Source organism: Lepisma saccharinum, chromosome 14 (assembly GCF_977018435.1).
Source record: "Lepisma saccharinum chromosome 14, izLepSacc3.1, whole genome shotgun sequence".
Taxonomy (NCBI): domain Eukaryota; kingdom Metazoa; phylum Arthropoda; class Insecta; order Zygentoma; family Lepismatidae; genus Lepisma; species Lepisma saccharinum.
The window spans coordinates 26550257-26569969 of NC_139242.1; the positions used below are offsets into that span (position 1 = coordinate 26550257).

General features: G+C 35.9%; 1 protein-coding gene across 2 annotated transcripts in view; it reads left to right on the forward strand.

The window, feature by feature from the left end:
- The window catches only part of LOC145998740 (solute carrier family 12 member 9), a 67905-nt gene that overhangs the window by 19111 nt on the left and 29081 nt on the right, over positions 1-19713 (forward strand). The window contains exons 1-8 of one of the 2 annotated variants that reach the window (XM_083135287.1): positions 2440-2565; positions 4580-4846; positions 6031-6165; positions 7705-7839; positions 10153-10358; positions 11516-11717; positions 16027-16296; positions 18575-18782. In XM_083135287.1, the coding sequence (XP_082991413.1) occupies positions 4615-4846; positions 6031-6165; positions 7705-7839; positions 10153-10358; positions 11516-11717; positions 16027-16296; positions 18575-18782 (1388 nt within the window). In that variant the 5' untranslated portion in view covers positions 2440-2565; positions 4580-4614. Of the gene's footprint in view, positions 1-2439; positions 2566-4579; positions 4847-6030; positions 6166-7704; positions 7840-10152; positions 10359-11515; positions 11718-16026; positions 16297-18574; positions 18783-19713 lie in introns of those variants that run through there. The other variant, XM_083135286.1, reaches the window with a different exon arrangement.

The window sequence follows — 19713 nt, forward strand, 5'->3', positions numbered from 1 at the left end:
TTACAGATGATAATAAATTATGAAATAGTTGAAGTGGTTTTATTATGTATAAGTTTCTTTTAAGTTTTTGCTTTATGTTAATATAAATCAATTATATTTCAGTTATTATTGTTTTGCATTCTTGTTTTACTTTTATTGTGCGTATTGATGTAGATTTGTTAATGATCTCTTGAAAGAGAAAAAGCATTGAACGCTCACAACTACACTAATTTGTGTATGTATTCGACATTATTCTTAGTAAAGTATATTTGAAATTAAAAGCAATTGTTTATCTTTTGTTTGTTGTAACAAAAACTCTCCCCCCGAAAATATTTGGGGGGGATTTTTGATGCCAATATTGTTGGTGGCGGGAAATCCCCCATCAGCTCAGGATTTCGCACCTTCCCGCCCCACCTCCTTTCCTATCCTGGTCCTCCAACTTTCCACTTTCCTTCAATAAAAAAAGTCTTACATATTTATGGTTTCAATGACGAAAAATTACAGCCTTATTTTAAAAATGCTTTTATTGTAGGTGTTTATTTAATACCTACATAATAACAGAAATCTCTTAGCTTAAATTGCTACATGATTTTGCAATATATTTAATATGTTATGCGGCAGTAAGTTCATTTAAACCAACTCTTTCATCCATGCACCAGGTGGAGGCGCATAGTGGTTAGGATCCCACTTTAAACTATATGTCCAGTCTCGAATAGCTTTTCAGTGTATAAAGTGGAGTTAAAAATAAACTCAAACAAACAAGCAAAGAACCACGCTTATGTAATCAGAAATAAGGTTTTGGCTCTAATCAAAGGGGGACCTCCGGGTGTTCCCTCCCCGAGAGCGGCGCCCCTGTTAGTCGCTCGGCCTTCACGGGGGAACAGAAAATAAATGGTTTATACACCACTCCGATTGTGAGCAGTAGAAAAAATCCACCGAATTTGTGTTTTCGGAATGGCGCCGAGACGATAGAGCGTACTGGGATTTTGCCCGGTGTCCCGGTGGGCCAGTCAGGCCCTGTTTGGTATCTACCGCCCGCACGCTTGAATTTCGTATGCTTACAAGAACTGACCTCAATTAGTGTTGCCCACGAGACGAGACTTTGGCCTGTCTCGTCTCGTGGAGCCTCGTGGAAATGCTGTCTCGTCTCGAAAATATTCGTTTGTCTTATGACACATGGTCAATCTCGTCTCGTCTCGAATTTTTAAAAGCCTGTCCCGTCTCGTCCCGTGGGCAACACTAACCTCAATCACGGCATGGCTGCTCGAAGTCACAATGAAACTGTTTGTGACGTAGGTGAAACACACCTGTATAAAATAAATAAAATGAAATATAAAATATAGCATCACCACAATTTCGAAGTATATGTTCCTTGCTCTCCTCTATTAAGTATTATTTGCCCCCTGTAAAAAAGTTTTGTCTCCCCGGGAGAGAAGTCTGGTACCCCCATGCATAGATTGATTGATTTGCTCTATTTGACCGCTTTTTGTGCCACTTTTGACTAATTTGCGAAGAAGGGGATGAGTGATGATATGATGAATGAACACTCAGAAACATCCATGCTCAGGCCGGGATTTGAACCCGGGACCCCTGGCGTCGTAGCGCAATGTGCTAACCACTCCGCCACGGGAGCCGGCTTCCATGCATAGAAACCGATACATTATCATAATGTGTAACTCACAACTGCGTTTTATAACAAAGAACGTGCAGGATTGATTAGTGAAACGAAAGTCGACGATATATGCATTATTGCTGTAAAATCAATGTGTTACTTGATGAAATGTATATTTATTTCTGTGTGAGAAAAATTAATTTCAACAAAATGAGAATTTACGATCAAGTGGTTGTAAAAGAAATTCACATTCAAAGGAGAAATAAGAAACAAAGTCATGGTATTCAGTATGTTGGGCGTTGGGCATTTGCAGGGAAGGGGGCTGCATCCTTGGACCTACCCCCCAAATCCCCGCTGTGGTGCCCTTATTCTATCCAATAGTCACATATGATGGTAAGATTCAACTGACTTGCCCCTTCTTGCGCACACCAATCAGTTCAATGGCGATAGATATATCTAGATAAATACAATTGCTAATCTAATCTTTAATTGTTCGTCAATCTCTGTTGCAGTGACGTCAATAATGAGTCATTTTTTGCACTGACGGACAAGTAGGCAGAGGGCTCGCAAAGTTGACTGACAAATGCGGGTTTCTCTTATCGCACAACAATAGGACAACCTTGCGTTCTGACGTAAGATGAGAAATTCCTACGTTGTTACGTTATGTCTGTTAGATTTGGTTATATTAGCATAAATACATTGCAACTTTATTATTTATGCTAAGCGAACTAAACATAGCTATCATAACCTAACAACTTAGGCACTTAACCTAACAACGTAAGCATTTTTTCCTCTGACGTCAGAACATAAGGTTGTCCTAGTAACGTGCAATAAGGGAGACCCGACAAATGCTGACAAATGTCATGGGGAATGCTCTCAGGCTTCCGTTCGACATCATCTACACAAATGATTCACTATATTCGTAATTGTGCTTGAGTGTACGAAAAAAATATGAAACTCTGTCATTATAGCTGGTATGATGTATTTGTTTTACTGCTAATGCAACTAACATACTTACTATAAATTCTGGGAGTAAATGAGGGTAAATGTAAACCTTTGAATAGTTTTGTAATGTGTCGATATCTTGAATTACGCCCACTTGCATGCTTCTACTAAATTACATTTTCACAGCATGTGAATGAATTTTAAATAGGCTTAATGCAAATTCAACAAATAAAAATTAGCTGAATATTGTGAAGCAAGTTTGTATACTATAATCGTGTGCAAGTCATATTTTTCCTTTGTTGTTCGTAATCATAGAGGCTGGTTATTTAAATATGTGCAAAGTACTTCACGTAATGTGTATTGGAATGTTGCTAATAAACAAAAATACTTTAGCTCGTAATATTTACCAATAAATCACTCATTCGTGAGTTCAAGGTCACTATAACAACAGTATCAAGTTCGCATACATTACAAATTATATGTTACTCCTATTTTGAATTTATCCACATATCGTACTAACTTATTCCAACTCTTCCTTGGTATTCCCAGAATAAACTTACTTTCAATGAGTACTTAAAAGTAAATGTTGCAACTACATATCGGAACCACCTTTGTAGCCATTCGTTACCATCAGGCAAAAGTGTGGCCTATTGACCCACTGTATCCTCTCGAGAATTATGTTAAATCTTTTTAATTAACAGGTTTCTATGATTTACGTCATATGAAATTGGTTCCAGCATGCGGAAGACACAAGTAATGGAGATATTTAATCCCAAAGTATGACTTGCGTGAGTAAAAACCTGCCATTTCGAAGTACTTTTGTCGCATTTTATTAGTAAAAGCAATTTGTATGCATGCTCAAATAGCGAGAGAACACTTCGAAAATAATTTTCAGTCCCAAACCTAACACTCCTAACCTAACGATGTAGGCTAGCTACTGTTGGGTGCCATATTCACTTGAGTGAAGCCTTCTGCCTGTTCTGCTTCACAGTAAGGTAACAGACGTACTTTACTTCACAATAACACATTTCTATGAGCTAAAAACAACTGAAAATATTCATGAACAAGAATATCTTCATAAACCATGCAAAATATTTCAGTTTCTCGAGGGGGTACAGAGGTGAAGGGTACAAAAAGTGTCAGGAAAGGGACATAAAGTAAATCAACAACATGCAACGATCCATTATTTTGCTGAAAACAACAGAAAACATTAATATGAAATGCAAATCTTCATCACAGAGAAGATAAAATTCCCCACTTTCTTTGGAGAGTACAGAGGGTCACCAACACCCCAGAAACCACAACCCAGATAGCATGTAAGTTAACTGCAAGTTAAATCGAATGTCGATTTAACTTGCAGTTAACTTGCGTGCTATCTGGGAAATAGCTTAAGTCATTTGGTCCCGAAACGTGGCCTGCTTTAGTGAAGTCCCTCATTTCGTGGAGCATGTTCCTATTTTTATTTTATGAAATCTCATTAGTTGCACACACATAAAGAAAAATAAATGCTAACAGCTTCAAAATTACAAATGAATTGCATACTACAAATATAAGCATGTGTAGGAAACAGTCCTAACAAATACATTCGCAAGAAAATAATCACAAAAAAACTTGTATACATGCCTTGAAACTACGTACTGAAGCGGTGGCATATTCAAGGGTTGTTGATTGATGAAGTGACATAACCCCTCTTCCTGTGTAATTCACTGCATTTATAAATTTGGAAATTTCGTAAATGTCTGAACAATTGACAACTTCATAGTAACACCTCAATGTTTATCCCAATTTTTCCATCACCAGCAGAATAGCATATTGCAGTATGACTAGTGCCTTAACAAGGATAGTGACTATGTACAAATCTAGCTTATAGTGCATGAGATCTGATCATAATAATAAATTTGAGACAATTACATGTATTTTTTTTCATTTAGAAATGTTAGGGCAATGCACACATTGAACAAATTTTATCATTATGTATAAACTTTTTTGTATGTCAAAATTCCTTAATTTACTGCATAGGTTTGTCTACTTATTTCTTTCCAGATTCAGTTCCCTGTGGTGATAAAACTGGTAAAAAGATGATAGCTCCAGATATTGGTTCCACAAATACAGGATCCGTTACAAATGTTAGCGAGACAGTCAATGAAAGGGCTCCTCTGCTTTCACAACGAAGATTATTTCGGAGTTTGAGTGGATGCCCAACCTTAATAACAAGTGGGCCTGAAACAGGCAGGACATTGGGAACTTTTGCAGGTGTATTTAGTCCTGTTGCACTGTCTATGTTCAGTGCATTACTGTTTCTTCGAGTGGGTACGTTTTGGTTTTATTTTGCAATATTTAGTATGTGTGCATGCATGCATTTGTACAGGATAAAAATGCCATTTTCGGATGTCCTTACCATCAAAGCAATTAAAAAAAAAGTTGGTCTTTGCTACATGCTGTGAAAGTTCGTTGGTTGGTTGATTTAGTTTATTTTACTTCACAGTTCTTCCACTTTTGGCTAATTGCGAAGATGAGGATGTGTGATAAAATTGATGAAGGGACACTCACAAACACCCATACCCAGGCCGGGATTGGAACCCAGACCCCTGGCATTATAGCATGCACTACACCACGGAGGCTAGTGAAAGTTTATTGTGGTTGAAGGGTGTGACCATATTTGTAAGAAATGCTGGAACGACTTAAGATGACCGGACCCCTCTCCGATTTTCTTCATATTTGGTATACTCACTAATTGAGGCCTCCTAATCACAAATCTGAAGTCAAAAGTTGTCGGAAACATCTAGAAATTGCAAAATAAGTGAAAATAAGGCGTTAGTTTTCGGAATCGAAACAGTCTATTTTCGCGAAATTTTTTGTTTCACAAGCAAATATATATATTCCTGATATTACCACGACACCAAATTTTAACTATGTTTGCCTAACCTAACCACACATCAATGGTTCGTGGGGCTAGCGTCAATGGTTCGCAATTATTTTGCAATTTCTAGATCCTGATACTACCATGACACGGTTTGCCTAACCTAACCGAAACTAACCTAACCACACATCAATTGTTCGTGGGGCTAGCGTCAATGGTTCGCAATTATTTTGCAATTTCTAGACGTTTCCGACAAATTTTAACTTCAGATTTGTCATTAGCAGGCCTCAATTAGTAAGTATGCCAAATATGAAGAAAATCGGAGAGGGGTCCGGTCATCTTAAGTCATACCGAAATGCTAATGTAAATAATTAGTTATCATATGAAGAACTTAAAATCTGAATCCCAACCTAACAATGAACTGCCATCGTTATGCAAGACCCCACTGCAAGTTTCTGCATTGATTTCTGATTAGACTTGTCAGTTTAATGGCTAAGTAAACAAATAGGTTTAATTACATTCATGAATGACTGAAAGTAATTTACGCAAATATTAACAAATTTTAATTTGGCTTGTATTCCATGTTAATTTAATCTTCAGTGCCATCTGATGAATTTTTTATTTGCATTTTCAGGTTTCATTGTAGGAAATGCAGGTCTTCTTGTAACATTACTTCAATTTACCATAGCATATGGAATCCTATTATTTACTGTGGCATCGGTTTGTGCTATTTCTACAAATGGGGCTGTTGAAGGAGGTGGTGCTTATTGTATCCTTGTTTTACGCAATATTAAAAAAAAGAGAGAGAAAAGAAATGGTGGCAAATGATGCACATAAAGTTTGTCAATGTTTGATTGAAGTTCACTTTGTGCACAGATAGACTACTTGGGATTGGACCTACAGTCTTTCATGTGATCCAAGCCACTGTTACCATTACACCATTAGGAAGACCCTGAACGATGAAGATACATGCTCTGGTTATCAATCAGATCAGCTCTGGATAGCCTTCTGGGAGCCATCATTGCTCATCTTCACCTCAATCACTGAAGATGAAAGTAACGTTAACCCCCGAAAGCCTGTCTGGAACTGAGTTGGATAAAATCTTGAGAGAATCTTATTCATATAATAATAATGGCATGTGTATGTTAAGAAACAACAGAATATGGTAATGCTTCCATACACAGCATTTACTACATAACAACATACATAAATTTCAGTTCACAGTTCATCATGAACAACACAATGTGCGCAATGCGAGCATCATCAGGTGATAGTAATGTTGGTGCCAGGAAAAAAATTCGAATCAATCTTTGCAATTATCATTCAGTAGTACAAATATTCTGCAAGGTATTTAACATGTTGGAACATTATTCATTCCAACCAAGAAAAAATAAAATGTAGCAGAAAAATGGAATTTTGTAAAGTAAATAGTAATTTTTAATTTTTGATAATAGCATTTTATAGATATTGGCATGAATGTTTTTAATTAAGAGAGGAATGATCAACTCAACCATAGGAAATATGTTTACAGAAGTTTTAGTTGAACGTAACAAAAATGTTTTATGAAGTTTAAGTACACTTCATGCAGAGATGGGCTAATCAGAACTGAACCTACAGTTTAAAAGGTGGACCTACACCACTGTGTGCATCCCCCTTCCCAGAAAATGAAATTTGATACATTTATAAACACACAGTTATTAATTTATTTTTTGTCTTTCTCTTTTGCAATAGTGTGATTTATGTCATTTGCTACATTTTTAATACCATAGTCACATAGTGAAGGCCAAAGTATAAATAGACTTGTCAGCTGACTGAAGTGAACTAAGTTCAAAATGTTTTGCCATATTTTACATTACTTGATATTCAGTGAGAAGGTAAAATTTGTCATCACAGATTCAATCCAAGTGGATGATCAGGTTTTTAGTGTTTTGTGAGCAATCACTTAAATATGAAGGTTTGGAAATGGCCATTAATATATTCAGCATATGTTGCCCAATGAAAAACTACATATCAATTCTAAGTCATTTTTATATGGTTATTGTTAGTAATATGTATATCAAAGTTTCTTTGTTGTCAGTTTTGTGCCACATTTTGACACTTCATGTTTATCTCATAAATGAACAATGATAAAATAATAGCATACTCCCATGTTTGTGTATTAACATCTAGGATATGAGGACTGAAAATACTTATTCCGTATTTTATTATTTGTCTTAGATTTTCCGATCTCATTTTTTTTTTTAAAATGCCTTTTGAGTTTTGTATTATTGTTCACACCACAACAGAATTATTCCTTAATGTCTACCAGTTATGATTAGTAGGACGTTAGGTCCAGAATTTGGAGGGTCAATTGGCAGCCTGTTTTTTCTCGCAAATGTGGTTAGCAGTGCCCTCTACATAACAGGATGCACAGAAGGATTGGTAGAAAATTTTGGACCTTCAGGTAAGTTACTGAATTCAATTTCAATAGAAATTTGCTATGTAATGTAATAAGATAATCTTTTTCATATAAGAATTTCCTTCTATTGTGTAATGCACCTCTTTTCCAATTTGAATGCTTTTCTGGATTGGTTTAGTATATTTAAGGTCTCATTTCTACCACTTTTGGCTAACTGTGATGATGAGATGAATGGTGCGGTGATAAGATAAATGGATGAAGGGACAATCACAAACATATATTGATGACACAACAGTTGCTCCACAGAGGCTTAAAACATAAAACGTACCATATTTATGCATGTATAACACACATTTTCCAAAAAAATTGTGCCCAGAAAAAACTGTTATACATGGAATAATTCTGTCGGCTACATGAAACCACATGTAAATGTATGTTTCCCAAAATTTTTTACCTTCTATCGGAATGTTTTGTGTCACCGAAAAAAGTGGCGGGGTTCTAATGGGAGATCGAGTGTGCACCTACCATACAGTTGTGAGAGAAACGTTTTACATCAGGGTCATTCCATGTGAAATCACCCAATTTTATGAGAAGTGGTTGCTCGACTATTTAGTTATTTTTTTTATATTTTCACCATAGGTACCCTAATTAGTAACTTACTCAAAAATGTTTTTATTTTTTTTTCTATCTTCTGCCATCTTGGATTTAGGCTTGCTTTTCTTCACCGTGGCAAGCAAAAATAAGCATTCGCAAGGGTTTACTCTGTGGGTTCTATAAAAGATAGATAGTTTTGGTTTTCTCTGTCTTAAAGCAGAGGTCCTAGGCTTTCAGAAAATGTATGTACATAAAAGATAAGACTTAGGTAACTGTAATTTTACAGGCATTGAAGTTAGCCATCAAAAGGAGGAAATTTGCAGATTTTAAAGGCCTGTAAAATTCAAAGGGCTTAAAACCAAAGGTTGGCAATTTTTGTACAAGAACTATGACTGGAAAGGTTTTGAGAAATGATGAAATGGAGCCCGTCGTGGCCATTTTTCACTCTGAAGTTGGGAAATTTTAAGAAAAAAATAATTTCAAGGTCAAATATCTAATAAAGGGGACCTGACAGAAATATGAAATTTTGGCCATGGATACTCCTACTAGTACTTTGTAATACCTGAGAGTTTAATTTTGTGGTTCACACTGATGTACATTTTACAGACTCTTAAAAACCTGTAAATATTGCAATACTAAAACATATACGATTAAGGAATTGAAGAGGTCTCATTCCATTTTTTAAAATTTATTTATTTTATATCACTGTAAAGAACATTCAGTTATATATTATTGATCATAGGAGAATTTTGACCATGTGTGTTTTCTCTTTCACAATTGAATAACGCCAGGATAAGTACACACTGTCGGACACAAACACTTTCACGCATAGGAGCTGCATCCAGCCAGCTAGTCCGTCAGTCTCCACCGACTGCAGATGTGCCTTTTTGTATTGTGTGTATATATGAGTTTGTTATTTTTGCTTGCTGCGGTGAAGAAAAAAAGCAAGCCTAAATCCAAGATGATGGAAGATAGAAAAAAAATAAACATTTTTGAGTAAGTTCCTAATGGTGAAAATATAAAAAAAATAACAAGATGGTTGAGCAACCAGTCCTGGGCGAGTTCACATGGAATAACCCATCATTGAGTAATGCAGCATGTTTTTGGTAGAAATGGAGTGGTCACTGTCACATGGAATCTGTAAAATTGATATTTGTTGCATGAGAACTAAGGCAAAATAACTTTCTCATCACTTCCAGTGTATGAAACTGTTAGAAACAGGCATAGGCCATGTGACCTACAATTTAAAATCCTAGTTTAGAAGCACAATGAAGTTGTAATTTTTGGTATAGTGGAACCACAAGCAAAAAATCCTGCGCAGACCCGCGACTCCTGTGCACCGTACTGCAGTGTGGACGGGAGGGGCAGAGTGGAGCATGCTTCCTTATGGCCCGAGTTGAACGGAAGAAGGTGTGTAGAGACTTTTCATCGAAGGTTCTTTTGCTTGGGGTTGCTCTATATATTTGGCAGAAAAGTGTGCTAGAATAAAAATGTAAATTTAGAGGAAATAACACACACAAGAAAAATGAGGAAAAATCACAAATCGAGGTCCCAAATCAAAATTCATTGTCATTGGTACAGTTGGTCTGTATATGTAGAAAAGTGATGTAAAGTAAGAAACATACAAACAAAAAAAATTCAGTCTAGTGGCACACATGCTCAAACAATTATTATAATTATAGACAATAAGACAATTTTGCACTGCATTAACAAGATTTTTATTTACCTACTTGATTTGTCTAGGACACATATTTTCTGTTTCAGGTTACTTGGTAGGGGAGAACAATACCATTCTTCCAGATGGCCGATGGTGGAGGTTCCTGTACTGTTCAGTGTTAAATCTGCTCAATCTTGTAGTGTGTTTGATTGGTGCTAATATGTTTGCAAAGACAAGCGTGGCAATTCTTGCTATTGTGTGTGTGTGCTTAATGTCAACCATTGTAAGTTTCTTCACACAAGGATTTGAAGAGGTAAGATAATTCCATATTTATATCCAGAATATTTCTTTCTTGAATATTGTCAGTTTTTAATTTTGTACATAAGATTCGGGGTGCCCGGGCATAACATTTGAAGATTTTTTTTATTTAGAGGTAAAGAAAAATATAAGTGCAGATAATAGAAGAGAATTTTTTTTCTGTCACTTTGGGCTAATCACAAAGATGAGGATAAGTTTCTTATTGTTTACAAATATACTGTTGTGTATCAATTACAAAGAAAATATGATGAAATTTGTAAAGGGACACTCACAATGAACATCCATGGGATTTTAACCCAGGACCTCTGCCATCATAGCACACTGTGCTAACCACTCTGCTACGAGGTCGGCATCAAGAATGCATAATACAATAAAACCATATTTAAAGAAGTTATTTGGACAAGAAAAATTATAAAAGGTTTGAACATGTTACGAAATTTCTATCAAATGTTTCGCATGAAATTCGCATGTCTTGCTGGTTGTCTTTGTTCCCATTCTCAGCAACATTATTACTGTTGTTATTATTATGTATATGTGCTCATTAATCAATACTTTATCAGTGTCATCGAGTACAGGTATTCCGGTTCAATATATATTTTTAATAACTTTTATTTTATTTTATCTTGCCATTTTTTTATCATTTTTATCAGTACAAGCACATAATTTATATGCACTAGTTTTGTAAAGGAATTTTTTAAATATGCAGCTTCCTTTTTTTAAAGTAAAACTCATTGCAGTCATCTGGTCACACACATTGGGTAAGGAGGTTAATTAACCATTCATGTTCAAGGAACATGTGTAATTTTATATTGGATCAGTGAGCTATCTGTTATTGCTATCAGCAAATTTTTGTAGCTGTGCTTGATCGGCACCAGCAAATCATCTCTTTTATACTGTTGTCTTAGGAAGTTTCCTACATTATTGTCACCATAGCTTTCATCTTAAATCATAAGTAAAAGGTTTTTACCAGTTTCCATTTCTATACTTTACTGTATTATGAAAAATATTATATATGTATTTATTATCATATCATGATATATGATTCAGCATGCCAATTTAGCAGTTGTATTTCACATTCAAAAATTCTGTAAGAGTTAGAGAGATGCATGCAGCAGTGTTATCTTAACAATTTCCCCTTTTTAATTTGTACAGATTAGGATACCAGATGCAAATGAGATTGCAAGGAATACCTCAGGAAATTATACAGGACTGAGCAGTGTAACGTTACAAGATAATTTGTATCCACAGTACGGGCTAGATTACACTGTGGATGAGGAACATGTTCATTTTGCTGCAGTGTTTGGGGTCCTTTTCAGTGGAGTGACAGGCATAATGGCTGGAGCAAACATGTCTGGTAAGCAGTTTCTTTTGTTTTTAATTTCTTGCTTTCCTGTGGTATTAGCTTTAATTATTAAATTGGGAATTTATAATAAAAACCTGTGCGCATGTAATATATTCTACAAGCAATATATGATGTTACGGTAATACTATGATGATACATTTTTGTTGCTAATTACACCACATCCATTAGGATCAGTTTGTTGCAGAATGAAGATTCCTCTCTCTCTTTAACATATTGTAGATTTGTGTGTGTTACTCACTATTAAAGGAAATAAAAACGTTAAATAGTATTGATTAATTTAACTACTTACGTGAGTGAGTATGGAGTCTTATTAGGACAACGTTTCGGAGGTCAGACTGCCTCCTTCATCAGGTTCGTGGATGTTTCTAGGCACAGAGCATAGTGCCACATAAAAGAAATGTTGAATGAGGATTTGGTTAAGGGTTAAGGTTAAAAACTCTGCCATATTCCAATTTAAAAATCTCAGCATGTTAAAAACTTCGTAAAAACTCCGTTATGAGCCCTGGCTGGTTGTGAGGCCTACACTGGTAAGCAGCCCCCACCTCAACCGGAAAGAAAAAGCTATCTCCCCTCCTATAAACCATCCGTCCTTTATCTCTTACGTCACAAATCCAAAGTGAATTCTCGTTCTTCTGCTGCTTTGATGACCTCCAAAGTAACATGGAAACCTATTTTAGTATCAGTTTTCACTGCGTTATCCCATTTTTTAAGAAAACTGATCCATCCGTCCTCTAAATTACCGTCGTCTCTTTTGAGTTTATTCCTATTTTCCGTGCAAATATACGCAGCTTCATAAACATCCCTATGTAATATATTATTATCTTTCCTAATGACTTCTCTTTTTACAATCTTATGCCCATTTTCAATAATATGCTCAGAGAGACCAGTTTTGGGTACTGCCTCCCCGATATCCTTGTCATGCTCGCCCCATCTAATGCGCATGCTTCTTCTGGTCTGTCCTATGTATTCTTTGCCACTTTCGCATTCTATCCTATAGACTCCTTTTTGTTCTTCCGGGTTTCCCTGCTTCTTCCCCCTTTTTATATTCAGTGAAATGTTTTTCAATGTTTCGGGGGGGCCTTCATACCACATTTTATATCATATTCTCTTACAGTTTTTTTCTATTTTTTCCGATAACCCTTTATAATAAGGGATTCCGACAAAAAGATCCTTATTAATCAAATTCCCTACCTCAGCATCCTTTGCATTCCCATCAGGGTTGTTGTTGTTCTCCCTTTTTATGATCTTTCATGGTTTTCTAGCTACCTTATTGTTTTCTTGATTTGTATACCCGTTTTTTAAACCTACCTCCGTTATCCATGAAATTTTGTTTCTTTTTCTATTCTTTCTTGCATAGCCTTTCTGCCCTGCTGAAAAAATTAAGAAAAACATTTGTCGTAATCCTTCCGAAGTGTTCAGATTTTTTGTTAATGTACAAGTCACCAGCTAGCAGTCTATGTTTATATTCCCCTGTTCTTATTCCTTTATCGGTTTTTGTGATACTTAAGTGAGCTGCCATTAACCATCTTGTAATATTCCAGTAGTGATACCTACCTTCATATGAGGCAGTAATTTAAGAAGTAGCTTAGCAGCCACGCAGAGAAATGGATGTCATGCATTAACAAGTAACAACAAGGGAAAATATGGCTAGATATCGTGGTAGCAGACTCACTTTATCTGCAAAACTGTTTTTTTCTTTGTTCTATTAATTGCAGTGGCCACTGCCACCATCCTTGTTGGAGCTTGTTGCACTGTTGCTTGGTGTGCTTCTATTGTTCTTAGCTCTCTGGTTGCCACTAGGTACACTGTTGTCAATTATTCATCTGCATCGTAATAGGTTGACAATATCACACCTAGTGACAGCTGGAGAACCAACAACAATAGAAGCACGGCAAGAAACAGTGCAACAAGTTCGAACGAGACAGTTCCAAGGAGGGTGGGGGAAGTGGCCACTGAAATTAATACAAAGTAAAAAACAGTTTCACAGATATAGTGAGTACTAGTTTCTCTGTATTTAACATTTTCAAGTTAAGGATATTTTTGTTAAGACGAGCACCTGCAACGTAAAATTGTGGCGATGATAACGATTATGATGATGATGGGAACATCTGAGTACGATATGAGAGGAATAGGCTGAAAGAAGGAAAGGGTGAATTCCAGATTGGGTGGCGGTAATCATGATTATAGCTTACACACAATTACTCAATGTGGTTCCAAGTTTCAACTGGCAGGCACCATACCCTAACTTTGCAGAATCTTCTCTCATCAATTATTTCACTAAGGTGACTTAGGCATGGAATCATCCCTCATGCGGTGCCGTCAATTCAAATCGTTCAATAAAAGAAGAAAAATGCGAAAAAGTGGGCAGTGCCAAAGACGTCGACACGTCATCATTTCTGAAAGGGAACCTTCTCTTCAAAGTGCCACCATTAATCATTTGTTTCCCCTTTACTTCAGAATGCGCCTCAATTTACTCTCATTTTCCCATGTAACATAGTTTCGTTTTAGGCCCCAAAAGCTAGCTGGTGGTTGAGCAATTAGAGACTCTTTCTAATTGAATCTTCCAGGAATGGGCGATTGAATTTAAATAATTTTGGCCGTAAAACAAAAAATGAAACTTGGCAAAGTTGCATTGAGTATTCACCAGAAAGAGATTACACACAAATTTGACAACACTGGGCATGCGAGAAAATTATACTGCAAACACATTTTCTTTACTGATAATCCAAATAGCATTTATTTAGATCTCTTCAGTTTTTTTTGTTTTTTTTTTTCAAGGAAAAGTACAAGTTTAAACTGATAAAAGCAAACTTCACAATTTCAACAATCACTTTATCTTGAAACGATAAAACAAGCTTCCTCGAAGTTCTTTTACAAATATGACATTTCTTTTCTCGAGAGCTTGAACGGCAAATGATTTAGTAAGTTTACATGGTTCGATACCCGGTGGGGGCACAAAGTTGTTCGGATCCCACTTTAAACTGTAGGTCCAGTCTCGATTAGCCTTACTGTGCATAAGTGGACTTAAAACACAAATCAATGAATCAACAAGCACCTGAGGAATAAAGTAATAAATAGTAATATGTGTGATTTTACAACTGTAACAGTTATTTAGCAAAATAGTGCTGGATGCTAATTTTATGAGATTTGAAACTTTTCATTTCTGCCCCTTGCGAAATTAATCCCCAAGATCCATTCTGCCTAAGGTTATGCCCATGCTGTAACCTGCTGATGTTCGATTTCAACTTCTGCCTTCACAGACACTCATACTTCTTAGATGCTATGCTTCTTGTATTTTCAGGTAGTCAACTAGAATAGGGGCTCCAGTATACCAGAGGCAGACATAATGATAATATTGATTTGTAGTGGTATTGTCTTTATAAATGATTACTTTTCCATTCTTGGCTAATCATGATGATGATGATGATGATTGATAATTTGATGAAATTCCTGAAGGAACACACTTGTTTAGGCCAAGACTAAACCTGAAACTTTCAGTGGCAAGTTAACCTCCCAATGTGCCTGGACATTGAGGTGGCAATTTGCAGTGATGCTATGAAGGTGACCTTGAGTCTCTTTTCCCTAAAATGTTCCCACCCCAAAAATAATTTTAGTTATCATTTCTCACTAAATCATTTCCTAAAACTTTGAATTTCTCTTTACTTTCTCTGAAGTTAATTTATATTTTGAATGATAGAATTTCTTAGATCTAACTAGAACTGCATACATACAGTAGAAACCAAACTGTATGTCCTGTTTACTTGCATTAGCACTTGAGTTAGTAACCCTGTTCTTGAATATGGATAGAGTTATTGAAAAAGAACTCCCTGGTTTCATGATCAATAAAATCACGAAACCAGGAAGTTCTCTTTGAATAACTCTGCATATGTATATTTTTAATGGACACGTTTAGCACAGTACTTGTTCAGTTTTGTAGTATGTAGCATTTCTATGCATTTTTGTACGCATCAGAACTAATAACCAATTAAAAAGTTGTGTGTTTATACTCCATTCAATTGAATACTGCCATTATTATATTTATCTAATTGGGTAATTTATGAATCTATTTCCACTTAATATAATTGAGATATTTATTAACGTTCTCATATGTCCAGTGAGAACATATTTCACTGCTTTGGATCCTACAGGAAACATTTGTGCCAGTCTTGATTATTTGTCTATAAATTGAGTGAACAAACAAACCTCGTGAACTTTTCTAGCTTTTATGCAGTAATGAATCTCTACTCAGAAATGTAATATGCTTGCCAGTGCTTAATGTTCATATTTCTTCTTTTTGCAGGTGAGTTGAGGGACCCTGCAAAGAACATTCCACGTGGAACGCTGTCAGCAGTGGCATTCACATTTGTGTGCTACATTATCGTGTCCCTGCTAACGGCTGCATCTTGCTCCCGATACCTTCTGCAGAACAATTTTATATTCTTGATGCCCATCAATTTGTGGCCTGGATTTGTCACAATAGGAATACTCACAGCAACATTCTCGGCAAGCTTGAGCAATTTGATTGGATCTAGCAGAGTTCTAGAAGCCCTTGCCAAAGATGATGTGTTTGGTGAGTGTAATGCATGCTCATTTATTTTCAGAACTGACAAGAATTTGCAAAATATTTGTATTGCATTGCAACCTTGCAATTGTATCAGTATTTAGCTAAAATGTTTTGACGCTGCATGCACGGAACAAGTTTAGGTGGGTGAAGTTTTGCCTACACATACCTGGCCCCTTTTATTCTAGTAATGCTCGGGAAAAAATTAGTGTTGGTCGATACAGGCATCATATCCCTACACGTTGTGTTATCGCAAGAAATTCATAGATATTAAATTGTAAGGTTCCACCAATATTTTATTTCATGAGATGACATTACAGGAGGTGTGACTAATGTAATAATATGTAGTGTAATTAAATGTGATGTAAAATCCAGTCCAGCCTAATGAAGAACTAGCTATGGGTAGAGACATGCATATTTCATTTTTGACAGAAACGCAAAATGTGAAGTAACATGGTGTAATGTTCACTTTTCACAATTTTGAAAGATGTGAGGTACATTTACTTCCTTATTTTGTCACAAAATGATATGAAATGAACTGCACAATGCAATATAAACTCCTAGACATAAAGTGTAGTTTATTTGCTGACACAATAGTTTCCAAAGTGTGTGAATTATCCTGTGAGTTATGCATAATCACAAAAAATTGCTTATTTGTGCTGTAAAAATTTAAGAAGAAAAATATACTCCTTACTAAACACTGATAACTACATACATGTTCTAAGTATTAGAACTATAATGTTTATTTTGTGTAATAAGTATAATTTTCAAGTCAAATTTGGGATTTTATTCACTGTTTTAACACAGAAATTACACCACTTTTGATACTGCGTTTATACAGGGTGGCTCAATAAGTCACTTAACACCCTCAGTACAAGGCCACTGCGGCATGGAATTTGAAATTGGCGATGACCAATCGTTATCTGGCCAAGGGGGAACCACATTGACGCCACCCACACGGTCGGCGGCCATCGAGATCAAAGTGACGTCTATGGAGAGACGTTCGCATGCCATTGCACATTATTTTAATGGGATACATCCATGAAGAGCTGTGCATTATGTAAGGTTGTCGCGAACAATTTACAGTGTGACGCTTCCATTGAATTAAAAGTCCTTCACAGTGACAAGGCTAATGGTTATATTCATAAGGAAGTTTATAAACAGAATATTCGATGATTTTTATCTGATAAGCAAATTTATCTCATAACCCATTTTCGACAGATCAAAGCTGAATGGTTAGTGTTGGTAAGTTAATGGTGTGGCGTGCTGTGTGGAACACGATTGGTTAGTCAATTTTCCATCAACGGAACCTTAAATGCTTAGGGCTACTTGGATTTGTTAAATAAACAGTTTTTTTCATCCTTGCTTATGGAAGAAGGTACTTTTTACAGAGTTTTTTCAATAGGGAAGAACACCAGAACACTTATGGGAACGTTATGAACCAGTTTTTGTCCAAAGTTAGTTATCAGATAAAAATCATCGAATATTCTGTTTATAAACTTCCTTATGAACATAAACATTAGCCTTGTCACTGTGAAGGACTTTTAATTCAATGGAAGCGTCACACTGTAAATTGTTCGCGACAACCATTCATAATGCACAGCTCTTCATGGATGTATCCCATTAAAATAATGTGCAATGGCATGCGAACGTCTCTCCATAGACGTCACTTTGATCTCGATGCATTACCGAAGCGCTAAACAAATTTTAAGGCATTTTTCTAACACCTCGAAAAGGAGCAAATTGGTACAAGAATTCAGTCATAACTTTTTACTGGTTAAAGATACGTCGAAAAAACCTTCACCATTGCATTTGTCGTGAAATTCTAGCCCATTTTGATATGTCGCACGACCCCCTTCCCATTTAAAATTCTGAAGTTGAATTCAAGATGGCGGACATCAAGATGGCCACCGACCATGTGGGTGGCGTCAATGTGGTTCCCCCTTGGCCTGATAACGATTGGTCATCACCATTTCCATGTTGCGTGCTGCAGTGGCCTTGTACTGGGGGTGTTAAGTGACTTATTGAGCCACCCTGTACTGCATTTGATCCCAAAATGTGTCCAGTTTTTGTACCAAAATTTGGTCTGTTATTCACTACAAGTATGTGGCTTATTGGTGTGTGCGAGATTCATGCAATGCTGTTGCACAATTTTTGATTCATAATATTGAATAATAAGAAACATATATGTTCTGGTTATATTTCTTGTGTATTTACATATGCATTTAATGCCTCACATGTTATGCTGCACAGGCTGTACATTTAGTAAGTAGGTATTTATTTTCAGGGTACTTGTTGCATTTTATTGTACGAGGAACAAGACGTGGGAATCCCATTGCTGCTGTATTTGTTTCTTGGTTCCTCGTTGAACTCATCCTGATCATTGGATCTCTAAACGTGATAGCTCAGATAAATTCAGTGTTGTTCCTGCTGTCATATCTTGCCACAAATTTAGCCTGTCTTGGACTTGAATTGGCATCTGCACCAAATTTCAGGTATGTGTTTTATTTTTACAAATAATATATTGTCTTTTGTTTCAAAATGCTAAAATAAATTATATTATTTGTTGTTTGCTGTATGTGATACTTAATCTACTTAAAAACAGAGACCGTTATTCTATAGCTTGGGTTCTATGCATTATATTTTATGTAATTTCAATTGAGAATAATAATTTCACATTCTACAATGGCGTTTTAGAGATACAAAAGAAAATCATGATTCCCTTTCAGGTTGAAAATAACCAAATTGATTCCTTCCCCCATCCCCCCAGACACACTGTTGTTGTTTGAAATTTTATATCCTGTTAATCTAGTTGTGACTAAATGTTAAACAAGTGTAGAAATTGGCACTTTTGTAGTACTGTCTCCTTAAAGATAATTGTAGACATTTATATGCCTTCCCCTTGTTTGAGTTCGAGTTTTTTTTAGGGCTGAGCCGATACTACTTTGAACTGATACCGATACTCTCACTGATACCCACAGATACCGATGCCAATACCGATGCTTGTATAATTCCAAATTTAAAATAAAAAAGGTTATATTATATATATACTTATACATATACATACATATAATATATATATATAAAAAACATAAATTATATGTGTGTGGCTGTGTAATTATTATTATTACATTTTATATGTATGCATTTCTGACGAGGGCTGATGAATAAATTAACCCACCAAACAATGCTCTGTTGCAACGATGCATATCAACTTTACATTTTTTATAAGTGATAATCAATCAGATGTTTCAAATATCAGAGAAATATTAAGTGAAACTAAGAGCAAGGCAATCGTGTGGTCATCCTCTCCATCTCCCCCAGTGTTGAAAAATGAGATCATGCCTCTTCAATCTCCTCTAAAACTATAGGATCGCTCTTCCCAAACTAACATTAAATCATCCTTGAACACAAGAATAATTGGTG